The 20095-nt window shown below is 46.2% G+C and overlaps 3 protein-coding genes across 5 annotated transcripts in view; 2 read left to right on the top strand and 1 right to left on the bottom strand.

Annotated features, from left to right (window-relative positions):
- Positions 1-909: 909 nt before the first annotated feature.
- LOC306819419 (uncharacterized protein) lies at positions 910-8213 on the top strand (the record flags this gene model as incomplete). The annotated part of the gene is given in 6 exon segments (XM_079373217.1): positions 910-1014; positions 1017-1121; positions 1124-1144; positions 1598-1825; positions 4019-4068; positions 4560-8213. Coding segments are annotated over 6 exon segments (1754 nt in total), but the record flags the coding sequence as incomplete, so codon positions are not given.
- A 3392-nt stretch (positions 8214-11605) lies between these two features.
- LOC306819422 (ER membrane protein complex subunit 3) lies at positions 11606-15474 on the top strand. Of its 3 annotated transcripts, none has more exons than XM_079373221.1 (10): positions 11606-11670; positions 11853-11922; positions 12539-12731; positions 12865-12922; positions 12997-13090; positions 13325-13429; positions 13551-13632; positions 13835-13914; positions 14582-14664; positions 14948-15474. In XM_079373221.1, exons 3-10 carry the CDS (start codon positions 12577-12579, stop codon positions 15074-15076), a joined length of 786 nt encoding a protein of 261 aa, XP_079229347.1. In that variant the 5' UTR covers positions 11606-11670; positions 11853-11922; positions 12539-12576; the 3' UTR covers positions 15077-15474. The 3 variants fall into 3 exon arrangements, 2 of the variants coding, with proteins under 2 accessions (XP_079229347.1, XP_079229346.1); XR_013778523.1 differs by lacking the exon at positions 11606-11670 and having other exon boundaries at positions 11822-11922; positions 14948-15186; positions 15219-15231; XM_079373220.1 differs by lacking the exon at positions 11606-11670 and having other exon boundaries at positions 11822-11922.
- Positions 15475-18684: 3210 nt separating this feature from the next.
- usp11 (ubiquitin specific peptidase 11) overlaps positions 18685-20095 on the bottom strand; it is a 23113-nt gene continuing 21702 nt past the window's right edge. The window contains exon 21 of the mRNA XM_079373219.1: positions 18685-20029. Within this exon, the coding sequence (XP_079229345.1) occupies positions 19853-20029 (177 nt within the window). The 3' untranslated portion in view covers positions 18685-19852. The remainder of the gene's footprint in view (positions 20030-20095) is intronic.

The following is a 20095-nucleotide window of genomic DNA, read 5'->3' as shown; positions in this document are numbered from 1 at the left end:
ATATCAAATCACAAACATATCAAATCACAAACACATCAAATCACAAACATATCAAATCACAAACATATCAAATCACAAACACAACAAATCACAAACACATCAAATCACAAACATAACAAATCACAAACATAACAAATCACAAACACAACAAATCACAAACATAACAAATCACAAAGTACGGATGAAGCTGGTTGTCGTTATTTAGTTGAGTTGGAAGCTGGCAGACTGTGTGTGTGTGTCTGTGTGTGTGTGTGTGTGTCTGTGTGTGTGTGTGTGTGTGTGTGTGTGTGTGTGTGTGTGTGTGTGTCTGTGTGTGTGTGTGTGTGTGTGTGTGTGTGTGTGTGTGTGTGTGTGTGTGTGTGTGTCTGTGTGTGTGTGTGTGTGTCTGTGTGTGTGTGTGTGTGTGTGTGTCTGTGTGTGTGTGTGTGTGTGTGTGTGTGTGTGTGTGTGTGTGTGTGTGTGTGTCTGTGTGTGTGTGTGTCTGTGTGTGTGTGTGTCTGTGTGTGTGTGTGTCCTGTGTGTGTGTGTGTGTGTCTGTGTGTGTGTGTGTGTGTGTGTGTGTGTGTGTGTGTGTGTGTGTTAGGGTCTCGTACGTTCATTAAGATACAATGATCTCATTTTTATCCAGCTCTCCGAAAAACAACATTACATCCAAACCTGCTCGTTCTCTAACCATCTGATCATCTGAGGATCTTGTTTGATCGCCCACAGTGACACTGTGATCATCTGAGGATCTTGTTTGATCGCCCACAGTGACACTGTGATCATCTGAGGATCTTGTTTGATCGCCCACAGTGACACTGTGATCATGAAAAACAACATTTAATTTAAAGAAATAAAGAAACACTGAACGTTAAGCAGCTTCCTGCTCTCACTCTTTTCAGCCTTCACTCACTTTCTCACATCCAGGTAACATACGGTGTGTGTGTGTGTGTGTGTGTGTGTGTGTGTGTGTGTGTGTGTGTGTGTGTGTGTGTCATACAGACTACCCTCACGGTATCAGACTGACAACGGCGAACCCGGAGGAGAGAGGAAGGTTCTGATTGTATTCACGGCCCCCAGCCAGCAGGACCGAGCTCGCTTCACCTCCGACCTGCGGGAGAGCATCGCTGAGGTCCAGGACATGAGAAGTACCGGGTGGAGTGTGAGAGTCCAGTTTGTTCTGCTCAAAGCAAATCAAACGTTTTATAAAGCCAATATATATTTCATGCTCCTCAAGCTTTGACAGACTTTATGTCTCCTTAAATCATCAGTCTGTTCTATGTAACTTTGAAGGCGGGTCGAGCGCGTCTGGTGAGAAGCGTGAACGTCTTTACGACGCTCGTTCACAGAGCAGCCAGTTAGCTCGTCTCTGTTTGATACGACGGCTGAGAGGAAGAGCCTGTAATAGCCTGTTAGCCTGTGTTAATTTACTTCTCACAACGTCTTTGTTGACATCTCTGCCCTCTGGTGGTCGACTGATGAACTTCTTCTAAGGGGGAGGAGTTAACAGCACTAAGTCTGGTTTCAGTAGTCCAGTTTTAGACCTTCAGTGTGTGAACTAAATTCCTGCATGTCGCTGGTTCAGTGTTGACTCTCCATCTTTTCTCTCCTCCAGCTGAGCTGGAGAAACAGAAAGGTGTGATGCGTCCCAGTGTGTTGACGGGGGGAGGACCAGGAGGTGGGGGGACGCAGGGGGGCTTGGCCAACACCGCTGGTGGCCCCATGAAGGGCGAGGGGATGAACGGCACTCTGGGTAGACCGAGTCTGGACGACACGTACGCATCTGTGGACGGACTCAAACGCACAGCACTCAGCTCCTCACTGCGAGACCTTTCAGAGACAGGTGAGGGACACACAAGTCCTCAGGTGTTAACTCTGAGCGTGTCCCAACAAGTCACAGAGAAGGTGTACCGAGGACACACGCTCTCGGTGACTTGTTGGGACACGCTCCGAGTGTGTTCTCGTTACACGCTCTCGGTGACTTGTTGGGACACGCTCCGAGTGTGTCCTCGTTACACGCTCTCGGTGACTTGTTGGGACACGCTCCGAGTGTGTCCTCGTTACACGCTCTCGGTGACTTGTTGGGACACGCTCCGAGCGTGTCCTCGTTACACGCTCTCGGTGACTTGTTGGGACACGCTCCGAGCGTGTCCTCGTTACACGCTCTCGGTGACTTGTTGGGACACGCTCCGAGTGTGTCCTCGTTACACGCTCTCTGTGACTTGTTGGGACACGCTCAAGTGTGTCCTCGTTACACGCTCTCGGTGACTTGTTGGGACACGCTCAAGTGTGTCCTCGTTACACGCTCTCGGTGACTTGTTGGGACACGCTCCGAGTGTGTCCTCGTTACACGCTCTCGGTGACTTGTTGGGACACGCTCCGAGCGTGTCCTCGTTACACGCTCTCTGTGACTTGTTGGGACACGCTCCGAGCGTGTCCTCGTTACACGCTCTCTGTGACTTGTTGGGACACGCTCCGAGTGTGTCCTCGTTACACGCTCTCTGTGACTTGTTGGGAGACGCTCCGAGTGTGTCCTCGTTACACCTCTCGGTGACTTGTTGGGACACGCTCCGAGCGTGTCCTCGTTACACGCTCTCGGTGACTTGTTGGGACACGCTCCGAGTGTGTCCTCGTTACACCTCTCGGTGACTTGTTGGGACACGCTCCGAGTGTGTCCTCGTTACACGCTCTCGGTGACTTGTTGGGACACGCTCCGAGTGTGTCCTCGTTACACGCTCTCTGTGACTTGTTGGGAGACGCTCCGAGTGTGTCCTCGTTACACCTCTCGGTGACTTGTTGGGACACGCTCCGAGCGTGTCCTCGTTACACGCTCTCGGTGACTTGTTGGGACACGCTCCGAGTGTGTCCTCGTTACACCTCTCGGTGACTTGTTGGGACACGCTCCGAGTGTGTCCTCGTTACACGCTCTCTGTGACTTGTTGGGACACGCTCCGAGTGTGTCCTCGTTACACGCTCTCTGTGACTTGTTGGGACACGCTCAAGTGTGTCCTCGTTACACGCTCTCGGTGACTTGTTGGGACACGCTCCGAGTGTGTCCTCGTTACACGCTCTCGGTGACTTGTTGGGACAACGCTCCGAGTGTGTCCTCGTTACACGCTCTCTGTGACTTGTTGGGAGACGCTCCGAGTGTGTCCTCGTTACACCTCTCGGTGACTTGTTGGGACACGCTCCGAGCGTGTCCTCGTTACACGCTCTCGGTGACTTGTTGGGACACGCTCCGAGTGTGTCCTCGTTACACCTCTCGGTGACTTGTTGGGACACGCTCCGAGTGTGTCCTCGTTACACGCTCTCTGTGACTTGTTGGGACACGCTCAAGTGTGTCCTCGTTACACGCTCTCGGTGACTTGTTGGGACACGCTCCGAGTGTGTCCTCGTTACACGCTCTCGGTGACTTGTTGGGACACGCTCCGAGTGTGTCCTCGTTACACGCTCTCTGTGACTTGTTGGGACACGCTCCGAGTGTGTCCTCGTTACACGCTCTCGGTGACTTGTTGGGACACGCTCAAGTGTGTCCCCGTTACACGCTCTCGGTGACTTGTTGGGACACGCTCCGAGTGTATGATCTCCCCCTGCTGGACATCTACAAGAGATACAATATAAATCCAGGTGTATTTCGAGTTCCTGGATAATTTCTAGGATTAAAGGACATTTGTGTTTCTGAGTGTGAGATGATGCCCCGACATGCTCATATGTCATGTTTGAATGACTGTTTGCATTCTGCTTCTGTTAAAAGGTGACAATAGAAGCCTATAATAAGGAAAAGTTAAACATCACAGTCAAGCATGTATGACTGTTACTAAACATAAGGTGACCTGTATAAAGCGTGCTGCACACATAGACCCTGATGGACCCTGATGGACCCTGGTACTGGTCTGTGTGGGCAGCAGCAGGTCAGGGACCCCCTGAGCTGTCTCTGTTTACTTTATCTTCACTCTGAAATAGTAAAACAACTTTTTGTAGTTTGTTTTTCTTGGTGATTGAGTTTTAATCCTGCCTCATTCTGATTGGGTAATAGGGAAGCGAGGTCGTAGGAACAGTGTGGGGTCATTGGACAGTACCATTGAAGTAAGTTTGTTGGTAAGGTGGGGTGTAAAGCCACCTCCCCCCAGCATGCCGCCGCAGCATATCAATCACACGTCTGACTGCATGTTTGTTTAGAGCTTTGATCTCTGTGACCTCCGTGACCTCCAGCTCCCTCGTTCTTCTTCTTCTCCTCCTCCTCCTGTGCATGTCTGTAAAATCTGACTGTTTAACTCTCTGACACAAAGAAGACGTGTCCTACTCTTTTGATATTTCATAATTCTAACACTTGTTTCAGCCCCCTCTGCAACATTTCTGCTCCTGCATGGATGTAGCCCTCTGAGGTGATAGCGTTAGCTCTGCTGCATGAAAGCATTCGTGCTGTTGACATTGAAAGATTGGAGGTTCATGTAGTTTGAATCAGAATGTTTAGAGATTTTCTTTTGTCTTTTATTCTTATTCGTCCTTTCTTTGTTCTTTTGTCACCTGTCTCCTATCCACACTCCTCCTCGTCCCCTCCCTCCTGCTCCTCTCAGGGTTCCATTATTAGCAGCCCCCGGCCTCACCAGCAGCGCCCCCTGCCTGCTGGAGGTCTCTCCTACAGCCCTATGATGGTCCCTTCCTCTCCAGCAGCTTACCGGCCACACCGCCCTACTCAGAGCCCCGGTACAGGGGTGGGGGGTGGGCCGGGGCTCTGTCACAACCAGGGGGGGGTCGCGCCCTCCCCACTCGTGAGCGTGGGAGGGGTTGGGGGAGGAGGCGTGATGGCGGTTGGGGGAGGACCGACTGGCAGCACCCGGCTGGGGAACTTCTTCGGCAGCCGGAGAGGGAAAGTTCCTGGTCCCCTGACGATGACATCCCCGACTCCACAGGGTCCTCCGAGTCCCCTGATGATATCATCACCCCCCCACTACCCCGCCCCCGCGCCCCCCATCGCCCACCCATCCTCCCCTTCCCCATGCCCCTCCCCATTACCCAACCTCGGTCAGTCGGACTTGGGAGGAGTTGGAGGGGGAGGAGGTACGGTAGGGGGGCCGTCCAAGCTCCAGGCATTGCACGCTCAGTATTGCCACGGCAACAGTGGAGGAGGAGGAGGAGTCAATGTCACTGGGCATCAGCAGCAGCAGACTCCACCCCCACCTTACCACCACCATCATCGTTACCATGTGCAGAGCGTCCCGCAGCACCACGCCCTTTCGCACAGGTTCTCAGCGCCCCGGCGGCAGGGTCCGCCCGGCTGCGCTCCCTCTCATACCCAGCAGCATCAGAGGATGCAACACGGCGGCGCCCAGCACCCCCGCTACAACATGGCCTCGGGTTTCATCACACCCCCGCCGCTGTCCCCACACTCCCCCATCACTCCCACTACCCCGCACGGACTCTACCACTCTCATCCAGGGGTGGGACGGCCGGGGGGAGGGGGCAAGCTCCCGCTGACCATCTCCCACTCCCAGCCTCACCCACACGCTCACACACACTCTCACAACCACGCCGTGCACACACACTCCCCACTCAGCCCCTCCCCCTCCGCCTCCCAATCCACCCACTTCATCTTCGCCACCCCGCCGCCTCAAACACCCTCAGCGCGCCTAGTCACCCAGACCCCTCCGCAGCCCTACAATCCCCAGTACCCTCCCCTATCCGCTATCCCTCCTCCCCCTCCTCATTCCCCCTTACCTCCCCCCTCGGCTGGCTCGCTCTCCCTGCACCCAGGGGCAGGGGGAAGTCAAGCAGGGGGTCCCAAATCGAAGCCCGTCAGCCGGATCAGCACGGTGGTGTGAGGAGGCACAAGACCAGGACGATTGTCCGTCATCCTGCAACAAGCCACCGGGGGGCGGTAGTGGTGAGAGGGGGAAGGAGGAGGGGAGGAGGGGCAATGCAGATGTATCACAATGGCCACCTAGTGAGGAGGAGAGCTCTGAGAGCGGGCAAGAGGAAATTACTCAGCCTTTGTTATTTTCACATCCACTTCCCGGGCAAGTAGAACGACTCTCACCGTCAATGTCTGAGGGGCAACTTTCACCCCAAGGGAGCAACTTTCACCCCAAGGGAGCAACTTTCACCCCAAGGGAGCAACTTTCACCCCAAAGGAGCAACTTTCACCCCAAGGGAGCAACTTTCACCCCAAAGGAGCAACTTTCACCCCAAAGGAGCAACTTTCACCCCAAAGGAGCAACTTTCACCCCAAAGGAGCAACCAGCACCAAGAACATCAACCACAGCTGAAAAACATCTCACACACTGTCCTGCTGTCCTCTCGTTGTCATGTTCTTCAGAGTGGGACTCAGGAAGACATGTTTGTAGTTCTTCACTGACAGCAGGAGCGTGGGGATTTGGAGTTTCTGACTAATGAGCCAGGGTCCAGAAGTGAAGGAGCAGTGCCTGAGAATTGAACACAAGGGTTCAGCGCTCTATGCTGACACCTGTTACAGTGTTGGTGGATTTGTTTTATAAGAAGTCCTTTTTTTCCAAAATCACACTCGTCTTGCACCACTACGTTTTTGGCACATAAAACACTTGTATTGTTGTTTTGGCTGCTGATGTATGACATGCCACGAGGTGTTCCTGACAGGCTGAACGTTTTAGCGTTGATAATGGTGCCGTCCATGTCTTAGACAGGCTTGCATGACCTGTGCAGTAGCTAATGAGTGTCAGTGTGTCAATGGTGAAAGTCCTATATGCAGGGGGTGGGATCTGTTGTTACTTCAAGTCCCAATCCAGCATTTATTCAACCATTCAAAGTGCATTAGTTACCTTCGACATGGACAATAAACTTTTTTAAAACTTTAAATAAGCCATCATAATAACAAAAAAAACTACAGGTGTCTTTACCTTTGTGTTTGTGCAAAAAAAAGCCTTTAGTGTTTGTGGATTACAGGGTTTCAACAGAGGGGGGCGCCACATCGTTGTTTGGACTTTAATGGGGGGATGGTTGACGTTTTTAAGTTTGATTCTTGTGATGTGGGTCCTTCAGGTATCCAGGTGTATCTGATGACTGTACCTGATACTGGTGTATGTGACCCCGGTCGTTGCCAGGGATAGAGATTAAGCTGATAAGGGCCAAACAGGGTGCAGTCTGGGAAACAGAGTCTTTAGTCTTCTTAGGTTGTGATGAAGCCCGGGAGCGATCGTGATTTCATCTTAGATTTATTTCCAGTCACATGAAACCAGATGTCTCTCTTATAGATGTTCCTATAGATGTTCATGGAGAGGTGAACAGATCTGGGTGGGAAATCAAAAAAGTACAGCTTTATTAAAAAATGACCGCAACAGGTGTGTATGAAATGGGAACATGGCATATATTAAACCTGGATACATTTTGGTTTTAGGACATGAAGTCAGTGTCGCTTTGATTCTTCACTTCTGTTTATTGTAACTTCAGATCATCACTTCACATTTGATTATTTTATCAAATAATCGCTCGTCAGCTTCTCTCTTATGATTGTGTCGCATAATCTCTGAATGTCCTCTTATCAAACCCGCTACATTTAATAGAGTATGACAATATTAAAGGGGACATATTGTCCCCCTTGTCTCCCTTTTCAAACAGTCTCCTGAGCTCTAAATGAATCATCTGTGTTTCTGAGCTTTGGTCCAAATGTAACATGAATCAAGCAGCAGAGGAGGTTTGAGACTCTGTAGAAACCAGATCTCTCTGAACGCTCCGTTTTGGTGTGTGTGTCTCTTTAAATGTAATGACCCCGCCCCCTGAGTTTACCCAGCATACATCACTCCTTCACCAGAGAGAATAAAAATGGCGGACCTGTCCTAAAGTTTAGCTCTAGGTTGGGGAGTCCATGGGTGGAAAGAAGGGTCCCACTGTGACATCACAAGGGGAGCACATTGTAAACGGAGCGTCAGACTCCTGCAGACCCCAAACAAAGGACTGGATGGTTTCTGTCTCATGTTGGGGGTCAGTGGACTCTCAGGTTAATAAATGTTCAGAAACAGTGTAGAAGTGGATTTTCATAACATGCCGTCTTTAAAGAGCCTCTTGGACCTTTAACCTTTGACCTTTATATTTTTAACACATTAGAGTTTGTTTTTTAATAACGGCCACATAAAGTCAACTTCAGCATTTCAACATAAATCATTTGATCATGTTCTTTCCTCTGATTGGACAACTGACTCCTAGTGTCAAGATCACATCTTTTCACATAAAACTTTATTAACACGCTGCCGTAAATATAACTACAGATGTGCAAACTCAATGACCAATGACACAGCAGGATCTTCACAGACTGTAGAGGTGCTAAGACTCCATCCTCTAAACTAAAGAAGCCATATTTTGGCGTTTGGCTCCTGAAAAATAATTTCCCACCCAGTTCTGAGCACGTTGTTCCCTCTCTGTCGGACATCTTTAAATATCTCCATTTATCCCCGGGAGGGATCAGAGTTTTATCCAGCTTTCACATCTTCTGCTGTAAATACAGAAAACAGGTGCCTTCAGACCGAGCGGGGACAATGTAAAGAGATCATTGATCGTAATGTTGGAGACAGAATCTCATGATCATCAGTGACATTTGGACTGATTGTTTCCATTCAGAAAATCTTTTCATGTTTTAAATCTGGCTGAAGGACTGAGCTCCTCGTCATCTTCATCGTCCAACGAAGACTCAAAGCTGGACCTGAACTCCTCTTGAAGGACTCTGTCGTGAAGCAGGACTGGATTGCAGAATGACCCCCAACACATTATTTTGCACTGGTGACCTTGTTGACCACGTCAGTATCAAAGTGTATTTTCTTGCTTTCTGTTTGTCATCATGATCGCATGAAGCCCAGGATGGGTGGTAGAAAGTTCTTCGACCATTTGAACTATTTTACCAGCTGTTTGTACTTTTTCACTCCACATAAACCTCTCAGTGCTGGTTGCTTTCCCATCAGAGCTGCTGGTTTATTCAGCCTCATATACATATTTACCAGCATGTAACTGGTGGATGATGGGAAAGTTTCCTCTGAACGCAAACATTAAGACACATTTTTAGGTTCCCTTTGTTTACATGACTGTAGATATTAACTGTACAGTGTGTTCTATCTTCAGTGGAGCCAGCAGCATTGATCAGTGATAAAGTTCACTGCTTGAATTAACTGAACTTTATGCTCTAAACTCCAAAAGTTAATCAGGGTTCTTCAGGTTTTTTTGCACCTTCGGGCTCCTCGTCAGGAAAACGAAACAATAAAAAGCCCTTCAGTGTTCTTTAGTGGAACCACCTCGGGACCCCTTTTGTTTTCAATCTGAAGAACCCCTTTGACTTTTTAGAGTGTGCTTCAATATTGTTGTGTGACAAGCTTCTGCTAACATAACGTACTCCTTGGGCTGTTTTGTACTTTTAGCATTTTTATTTTTGTTCTGTGCTTTCGAGTGTAAGATGATTTATTATGATCTCTTTCTGATTTGGGCATCTTCTGGAAGTTCTGAATCCCTTTTTATTTTTTAACATGTTATTAACAGAACCAACATTTTTCCGTGACTAACATACGACTAATGTGTTCTAATGTTTTTAATATTTCACTCGGCACTCTCCTGCAGGCTTACACACTCACCGACCTTTTTAAACCACACAGATAAAAACAAGTTCAAGCTGCTTGGAAACAGAAACACCAGGTCTGATCACCACTCGAGGAGCACTGGATCAAACCTACCTCGTTAGGGATAACACGTTTCACCCTGTTCCACTGCGTGCCTGAGCGAGCACATCCTCAACACTTCTCTCTTTAAAGCGTCGTATCTATTCTGTTGCATGGTCACCACTAAAACATGAACTCTACATTACTGCCGGCCTTCTCACAGATCCTCCCTCAGGCTTTGGTTTCGGTGTAGATTCCTGCAGGGACTTCACCTGAGAACTTTGATTATGTCTGATTGTCAACAGGTCCTGTTTGGTGACTCTAGTTCAAACCCTACAAACTGTGTATGTCAGTGGTTTGGTCCAAAGTACTTTTGAAAGTAAATTAACAGGAAGTTTGAGTTTGGACTTGTTTACAGAACCAACAAAAACGTCCTCCAGATTTTATTTAACCATACAAAGTTCTGTTAGCTGTACAGCTTATTGTCTGAAGATAAACCAGCGCAATATGAACCGCAGACAGTAACTCCCTTATGTATTTGTCATCTGATGCAGGATTCAAGCTGGGCTTGGTGGTTTGTTCACTGAAACCAGTAACTGCCTGGAGGGCAGGAAGTCATTCTTAAATGTGGTGCAGGCTCTGCAGGAGACATGTGATGTACATGCACTTTATTACAAACATGCACATTTCCATCAGCTTCAGTTTGTGCCCAGCTCTGCTCTCCACTATGGGTTTGCATGTGGTATTTATTACAGTGCACTGAATGAAGCTGTATCATAGACATGAATGTACATACCCATGGATATATGAAGAGAACGAGTACTCACTTTGTCTCTGACTCAGTTCACACCAGGAGCCAAAGATGAATAAAGATCTGAATCAAAGACACTCAAACAGCTGATTGGTCGGCTCCTGGGTGAACTTAGTCTGTGTTGTGTGTATCTATAGGAGTGCATCGGATGGGGGGGGGGGTCTACGTTAACAACAACATGGACCGTTTAATTGTTTATAATGTAGAGCAAAGAGAGACTGCAATAGTCTTTGTAAAATTGTCCGAGTACAGTGTGAAATATGTGTGAACAGAGACGACATTATTTTAACTATTGTGTATGCAGATTTTAGCCGTGTATATAAATATTATATTAACTTGTACTTTGGAAAAGTGGAAATATTTATTGCTCTAAAGATATAAAAAAATCTGTTCATGTCAACGAGTCGTGTTCTGTTTGAGGGAATATATGATACACACAAACATATGCACACACACATACAGACATATACACATGTACACATACACACACATTTACACGTATACACAAACACACACACACACATATACACACAGATACACACATACACACACACACACACACACAAACATACACAGACATATATACACACACACACACACACACACACATACACACACACACAAACATACACAGACATATATACACACACACACACATATACACACAGATACACACATACACACACACAAACATACACAGACATATATACACACACACACACACACAAACATACACAGACATACATACACACACATACACACACACACACACACAAACATACACAGACATATACATACACAGACATATATACACACACGCACATACACACAGATACACACACACACACATACACACACACACAAACATACACAGACATATACATACACATACAGACATATACATACACACACATACACACACATACACATTTACACACATACATATATACACGCATACGTAGACACACATACAGGGAGGAGAAAAAACCTGAGTGGATAAAAACGTTTGTTTGACTTTGTTGCCATGGTGATTTAGCAGACATACAGGAAATGATGCTGCACAAAGGGAGAAGAAGAACTGCGGCGCATAGATGTATATGCTCCAGCCTGCAGGTGGCGGTAATGAAAGCGGAAGTAGAAGACCTCCGGGTCCTCCAGCCTGCAGGTGGCGGTATTGAAAGCGGAAGTAGAAGACCTCCGGGTCCTCCAGCCTGCAGGTGGCAGTATTGAAAGCGGAAGTAGAAGACCTCCGGGTCCTCCAGCCTGCAGGTGGCGGTATTGAAAGCGGAAGTAGAAGACCTCCGGGTCCTCCAGCCTGCAGGTGGCAGTATTGAAAGCGGAAGAAGAAGACCTCCGGGTCCTCCAGCCTATCGATATATATATATATATATATATATATATATATATACATATATATATATGTTTATATATATCTATGCTCCAGCCTGCAGGTGGCGGTAATGAAAGCGGAAGTAAGGGGATCCTCAGAGCGTTTGACTCGTCACGAAGTTTCTTAATGTGGTAAGTTAAACTGAATCATGTAGTCATAAAAACATGTTGGGTGACTCATATTTCTGTAAATTGTCTCAAACATGGCGGCCTGTCTGTGAGAAACAGTGTTTATAGCTAACTTAGCTGGTTAGCCTTCTGAGCTAACATACTAACCAGGGAAACAGGTGCTGATGCTAACTTCATGCTAACATTAGCTGATGGTCATCATGAGGTTAATATAATTATATATAAAGGTTTTATACATAATAATAATATATAAATGCTATGTAAATAAACATAATAACGGATCTATAAATAAATTATAAATATATAGTCACCAGTTAGCACGGTCACTCTTTACACCGTAACACGGGCTGTTTGTAACAGCTGAGCTCATTGGTTGTGAGTTAATGTATCACTGATTGATCTCAGTGTGAACATTGTGTGTGTGAGTCACTTCCTGTTTGTCCAACAGTAACGTGCCTGCAGCTGAGTCTGAATTAGAAATAAAACATGTTATATATCTGTGTGTACCATCAGGTCGAAACTCCATGAGGTCAAAAAGCTCCAGCAGCATTTTTTAGCTCCGTCCAGTGATTATTATAAAAACGTGATCAAACTGATTCACCACATGCTGATCTTTCAGAGCGTCTCCACGCCGTTCTGCTGCTTAAACGGAGAGCGATGGCCGGCCCAGAGCTCCTGCTGGACTCCAGCATTCGGCTGTGGGTCGTACTGCCCATCGTCTTCATCACCTTCTTCGTCGGGATCATCCGTCACTACGTCACTCAGCTGCTGCAGAGCGACAAAAAGGTCGACCTGGAGCAGGTTTCTGACAGGTGAGTAAGTCAGGGAGCGAACCGGGTCGGACCTTCATACGGAGCTCTGTCAGAGTGTTTGTGTGAAAGCCTCCTGATTGGTCAGTGTAAGACTGGACTGTGATGTCACTGATCTGAGGTTGTCTGTGTTTAGCCAGGTGCTCCTGCGCAGTCGCATCCTCAGAGAGAATGGGAAGTACATTCCTCGACAGGTAAACAAGGAGACGCACACAGACACTCACACACGTTTATCTTTGTTGTGTGTAAACACGTGACGTGTTTTCAGTCTTTTGCGATGAGGAAACATTACTTCAACAACGCAGAGACGGGCTTCTTCAAGAAGGTCAAGAGGAAGGTCGTCCCCAAGAACCCCATGACAGGTGAGGACATGTTTGTTTACGCGTGTAGTCCAGGGGCCCGATTCATATGTATAAATATATAAACATGTATGTATGAACATGTATGTATGAACATGTATGTATGAACATGTATGTATGAACATGTATGTATGAATGTGTTTAAAACTTGTATAAACATAAATGTATATAAATATATAAAAATATATGTGTGTGTGTGTGTGTGTGTGTGTGTGTGTGTGTGTGTGTGTGTGTCAGATACGAGCATGTTGACAGACATGATGAAGGGAAACTTGACCAACGTGCTGCCGATGATCGTGATTGGTGGATGGATCAACTGGGCATTCTCAGGATTCGTCATCAGTGAGTAAACAAAAATAATAAAGATTATGTTGTTGTTTGTTGATACGATCGTTTATTTGAGCGTTTATTGTTGATATGATTGTTTGTTGTTGATATTGTCGTCTGTTGTTGTTTGTTGCAGCCAAGGTGCCGTTTCCTCTGACGCTGAGGTTCAAGCCGATGTTGCAGCGAGGGATCGATCTGCTGTCTCTGGACGCCTCATGGTGAGAATGACACCGTAAACTCCAGACTTTTCCCCACACCTTGAACACATCACACTCAGTGTGTGTGTGTGTGTGTGTGTGTGTGTGTGTGTGTGTGTGTGTGTGTGTGTGTGTGTGTGTGTGTGTGTGTGTGTGTGTGTGTGTGTGTGTGTGTGTGTGTGTGTGTGTGTGTGTGTGTGTGTGTGTGTGTGTGTGGTTTCAGGGTGAGTTCTGCCTCCTGGTACTTCCTGAACGTGTTTGGACTGAGGAGCATGTACAGCCTGATCCTGGGACAGGACAACGGTCAGTAACTACATTACACTGTAACCATGGACCCGATAACTGCTCTCATATCTGGCAAACCCAGGGGCGTCCAAAACGGCCTTCAAAGCCCCGCCTACCTTCTCTGGTCCAATCAGATCCAGAATCTAAAGTTAGAAGGAGGACATACTGGCTGCTGCATTGTTGTCAGAGAAGCTTCAACACAGCAGGTTTCCTTCATGATCACACAGGAAGAGAGCAGCTCTCTGATTGGCTGATTGATCACAGAGGAAGAGAGCAGCTCTCTGATTGGCTGACTGATCACAGAGGAAGAGAGCAGCTCTCTGATTGGCTGACTGATCACAGAGGAAGAGAGCAGCTCTCTGATTGGCTGACTGATCACAGAGGAAGAGAGCAGCTCTCTGATTGGCTGATTGATCACACAGGAAGAGAGCAGCTCTCTGATTGGTCCTTTTAAAGTGAAGAGAACAGGAAGTAGTCGTCTTTAGTAATCTTTCTTATTGATTATTTTTTTGCTCCCTTTACTTAACAAACTGCTCTGATTGATGTATCTAAGTTCTTCTGCCGGTCTTGATCAGGACTCTTGTGTCTTGTGATGGTGACCATAAAGTCTGAGGGTTTGGTCTTGGATCAGAACCCGCACACGTGTTTGTTCATATTCTTCTGCTTCTTCTCTATGACCTCGTAGCTGCTGACCAATCACGGGTCATGCAGGACCAGATGACTGGTGCTGCCATGGCGATGCCCCCTGACCCCAACAAAGCTTTCAAGGTGAGAAAAAAGACTCTTCAAATGTGGCTGCAGGTGTTCATCAGAACTGACCCGGGTGGTGTGCAAATAATCCATGACATGAAGATCACTCTCAGCTCAACAACACGTCCCGTGTCAGAACCCGCCTGAGTAAATCGATTGAAATGTTTGAAACACTCATCATCAGAGAGTTGTGGTTGAAGGTGTATGACCCCGAACAGTAACTGTTAGTGAGCGCTCGACGATCGGCCTTCAGTCTGAACATCGTGGCGTGCGGGTTTCACTCGGTCTCTGTTTGTTTCAGAGCGAGTGGGAGGCGCTGGAGATCGTCGAACACAAGTGGGCGCTGGAGAATGTGGAGGAGGAGCTAATGTCCAGAGACCTGAACTTTGGAAACGTCTTCAGCCAGGACCTCAAGTCCACCATGTTCTGAAAAACCAGCAGAAGCTGCGAGCTGAGGGACGTCTGAGAACCCCGTCTTTGATCAGGACACTTCTGAAACAGACTTTACACAAAACCTGCAATGAGATCCTGAAAATCTCTGTTTCACAGCTTGAGACTTCTGCTCCACAGAGTGCCTTTAAACCCACGGGTCACTGTTTCAGAACACTTAGCCGCTCTTATACTGTACTCACATTGTAGACCAGGTCCTGCATGTTCTCAGTAGAACCAGCAGATTGTAGACCAGGTCCTGCTGTGGCAGTAGACCTGTCTGGATGCAGAAATTAGACATTTTGACGAGTTCATGTTGTTGTTCCTGCAGAAAGACTTCCTCTCAGCGATCCAATGAGAGCGCAGCAGATGAATTAAAGGACCCAATGAGAGACCCGACTGTCTTGTGTTTACTGCCACTTCACGAAGAACATGGCGAGCACATGTTCTAGTTTCCACAGGGAGGCGGCGCTGACAGGACCGCAGAGCACGGGTGAAGACGGAGGCTTTAATGTTGGTAACGTGTGTTAGTGCGCCCTCTGCTGGAATCGTTCTGCAACTTCATGTTGATAAAAATGTTTGGTGCCTTGGATGTTTTTCTGGCACGGTTGCAGAAAAACACGTCACGCTTTGGTCATGGTACTAAACGTGATGCTGGTCACGGTAATAAACACGTGACACTTTGGTCATGGTAATAAACATGTGACACTTTGGTCACGGTAATAAAAACGTGACACTTTGGTCATGGTAATAAACACGTGACACTTTGGTCATGGTAATAAACACGTGACACTTTGGTCATGGTAATAAACATGTGACACTTTGGTCACGGTAATAAAAACGTGACACTTTGGTCATGGTAATAAACACGTGACACTTTGGTCATGGTAATAAACACGTGACACTTTGGTCATGGTAATAAACACGTGACGCTTTGGTCATGGTAATAAACACGTGAGGCTTTGGTCATGGTAATAAACACGTGACACTTTGGTCACGGTAATAAACATGTGACACTTTGGTCATGGTAATAAACACGTGACACTTTGGTCATGGTAATAAACACGTGAGGCTTTGGTCATGGTAATAAACACGTGACACTTTGGTCATGGTAATAAACACGTGACACTTTGGTCATGGTAATAAACACGTGACGCTTTGGTCATGGTAATAAACACGTGAGGCTTTGGTCATGGTAATAAACACGTGACACTTTGGTCACGGTAATAAACATGTGACACTTTGGTCATGGTAATAAACACGTGACACTTTGGTCATGGTAATAAACACGTGAGGCTTTGGTCATGGTAATAAAAACGTGACACTTTGGTCATGGTAATAAACGTGACACTTTGGTCATGGTAATAAACATGTGACACTTTGGTCATGGTAATAAACATGTGACACTTTGGTCACGGTATTAAACACGTGACACTTTGGTCATGGTAATAAACATGTGACACTTTGGTCACGGTATTAAACACGTGACACTTTGGTCATGGTAATAAACACGTGACACTTTGGTCATGGTAATAAACACGTGACACTTTGGTCATGGTAATAAAAACGTGACACTTTGGTCATGGTAATAAACGTGACACTTTGGTCATGGTAATAAACATGTGACACTTTGGTCACGGTATTAAACACGTGACACTTTGGTCATGGTAATAAACATGTGACACTTTGGTCACGGTAATAAAAACGTGACACTTTGGTCATGGTAATAAACGTGACACTTTGGTCATGGTAATAAAAACGTGACACTGGTCATGGTAATAAACGTGACACTTTGGTCATGGTAATAAACACGTGACACTTTGGTCACGGTAATAAACATGTGAGGCTTTGGTCATGGTAATAAACATGTGAGGCTTTGGTCACGGTAATAAACACGTGACACTTTGGTCATGGTAATAAACACGTGACACTTTGGTCATGGTAATAAACGTGAGGCTTTGTTCACGGTAATAAACACGTGACACTTTGGTCATGGTAATAAACACGTGACACTTTGGTCATGGTAATAAACGTGAGGCTTTGTTCATGGTAATAAACACGTGACACTTTGGTCACGGTAATAAAAACGTGACACTTTGGTCACGGTAATAAAAACGTGACACTTTGGTCATGGTAATAAACACGTGACACTTTGGTCACGGTAATAAAAACGTGACACTTTGGTCATGGTAATAAACGTGACACTTTGGTCATGGTAATAAACACGTGACACTTTGGTCATGGTAATAAACACGTGACACTTTGGTCATGGTAATAAACACGTGAGGCTTTGGTCATGGTAATAAACACGTGACACTTTGGTCATGGTAATAAACATGTGACTCTTTGGTCATGGTAATAAACACGTGACACTTTGGTCACGGTAATAAACACGTGACACTTTGGTCACGGTAATAAAAACGTGACACTTTGGTCTTGGTAATAAACATGTGACACTTTGGTCATGGTAATAAACATGTGATACTTTGGTCATGGTAATAAACATGTGACTCTTTGGTCATGGTAATAAACACGTGACACTTTGGTCACGGTAATAAACACGTGACACTTTGGTCACGGTAATAAAAACGTGACACTTTGGTCTTGGTAATAAACATGTGACACTTTGGTCATGGTAATAAACATGTGATACTTTGGTCATGGTAATAAACACGTGAGGCTTTGGTCATGGTAATAAACACGTGACACTTTGGTCATGGTAATAAACACGTGAGGCTTTGGTCATGGTAATAAACACGTGACACTTTGGTCATGGTAATAAACACGTGAGGCTTTGGTCATGGTAATAAACACGTGAGGCTTTGGTCACGGTAATAAACATGTGACACTTTGGTCATGGTAATAAACATGTGAGGCTTTGGTCATGGTAGTAAACACGTGACACTTTGGTCATGGTAATAAACACGTGACACTTTGGTCATGGTAATAAACACGTGACACTTTGGTCATGGTAATAAAAACGTGACACTTTGGTCATGGTAATAAAAACGTGACACTTTGGTCATGGTAATAAACATGTGACACTTTGGTCATGGTAATAAACACGTGACACTTTGGTCATGGTAATAAACACGTGAGGCTTTGGTCATGGTAATAAACATGTGAGGCTTTGGTCATGGTAATAAACACGTGAGGCTTTGGTCATGGTAATAAACACGTGAGGCTTTGGTCATGGTAATAAACACGTGAGGCTTTGGTCATGGTAATAAACACGTGAGGCTTTGGTCATGGTAATAAACACGTGACACTGGTCATGGTAATAAACACGTGAGGCTTTGGTCACGGTAATAAACACGTGAGGCTTTGGTCACGGTAATAAACACGTGAGGCTTTGGTCATGGTAATAAACACGTGAGGCTTTGGTCATGGTAATAAACACGTGAGGCTTTGGTCATGGTAATCTTCTGTTTATTCATATCAAAAGATCGACAGTACAATAAAATATTTTCTGATATTTGATGAGGAAGACCGAAGAAAATAATTCAGCCCCCCCCTCCCCCCCCGCACTGTAATTTAATAATAAATTTCTTAATAGAAAAATACTGTACACAGACCCACCCCTCCTCTCTGCACACACAGCTGTTCTGACCTTTGACCCTGCCCCTCCTCTCTGCACACACAGCTGTTCTGACCTTTGACCCTGCCCCTCCTCTCTGCACACACAGCTGTTCTGACCTTTGACCCTGCCCTTCCGCTCTGCACACACAGCTGTTCTGACCTTTGACCCTGCCCCTCCTCTCTGCACACACAGCTGTTCTGACCTTTGACCCTGCCCCTCCTCTCTGCACACACAGCTGTTCTGACCTTTGACCCTGCCCCTCCTCTCTGCACACACAGCTGTTCTGACCTTTGACCCTGCCCCTCCTGTATAAATATGAAACGATTCTCAGAGTCCCAAATCCTCCCTAAAAAGTCGAGCTCCAGTGGAAAGATTAATGTGAGAAATAAATACCAAAATATACAGAGAAGAACTTCTTCTCCCTGACACCACGCTCAGAGTTGAATTACCCACAATCCCCCGCACGCTGTGATTGGTCCAAGTTAACGAGATTCACCTAAAGAGCTTTTATTTACAAACATGAGTTAATGAGGTCAGCGGATTGATCATCAATCAAAACATTTTCAGTGATCAATGGACATTTGACCATGAAATATAACCTTAACCCATCACGTCATGACAGACCTCCACTCAGAGGGCGTGGCACCACGAGGAGTCGTTGCTATGGTTACTAAAGTTAACTGCTGCTTGCCCATGTTTAGCTGCGTGTAATCTGTACGAGCTGCATTAGTTTATGTTGGGAAAAAAAAACCCAGCTTCTGTGTAGACAGGAAGTAAAGCTCAGCCGTTAAGAAAATAAAAGCTTGAACAGATCCAAGCAGATCTTCTAAGGAGCGAGTCGTTGAGCTCGCTCAGCGACTTAATGAATCAAACGTTTGATTGGTCTTTTTATTCTGCGAGCAAAAAAGTGGCGTGGCTTCGATCTTAGACGCAAACATTAAACTAATGAATTTATTAAAACCTGTCAGACACTTCCTGTTTTTAAAACGTCTTTAGAAATTTAAAACGTTTTAAAGTTACTTTAATACAAACATGGAGATTGTCATGTGTGTCTCTGTGAAACTCTATAAAATCAAATAAAAACACGTCGAACCCGACGAGCTGAACGCTGACAGAAGGTTTGAGATCATGGCGCCGAGAAGCCTTCTGATGACGGACAGGAAACGGTTAACATTCAAATCAATTTCAGGAGTTCTTTTAGTCCGTTTCCATGGTGACGAAAGAGGCGGCACTCTGCTCGGCCTCCTCGTCTTTGCAGGTAGTGATGTCGTTGGCGGGCTGGGTGGTGGAGGCGGGGCTTGTGTTTGGGGCGGGCAGAGTGGGCTTTCTGATCTTGTCTTGTCGATGATAGAACAGAACGTAGGCAGCGTTGGTCTGTTTACAAACAAACAAAGGTTACTGTGTGTGTGTGTGTGTGTGTGTGTGTGTGTGTGTGTGTGT

The sequence above is a fragment of the Symphodus melops genome, assembly GCF_947650265.1.
Source record: "Symphodus melops genome assembly, contig: scaffold_130, whole genome shotgun sequence".
NCBI lineage: Eukaryota > Metazoa > Chordata > Actinopteri > Labriformes > Labridae > Symphodus > Symphodus melops.
The sequence above is the reverse complement of the archived record's forward strand: the minus strand, read 5'-3'. Positions and strand labels throughout refer to the sequence as shown.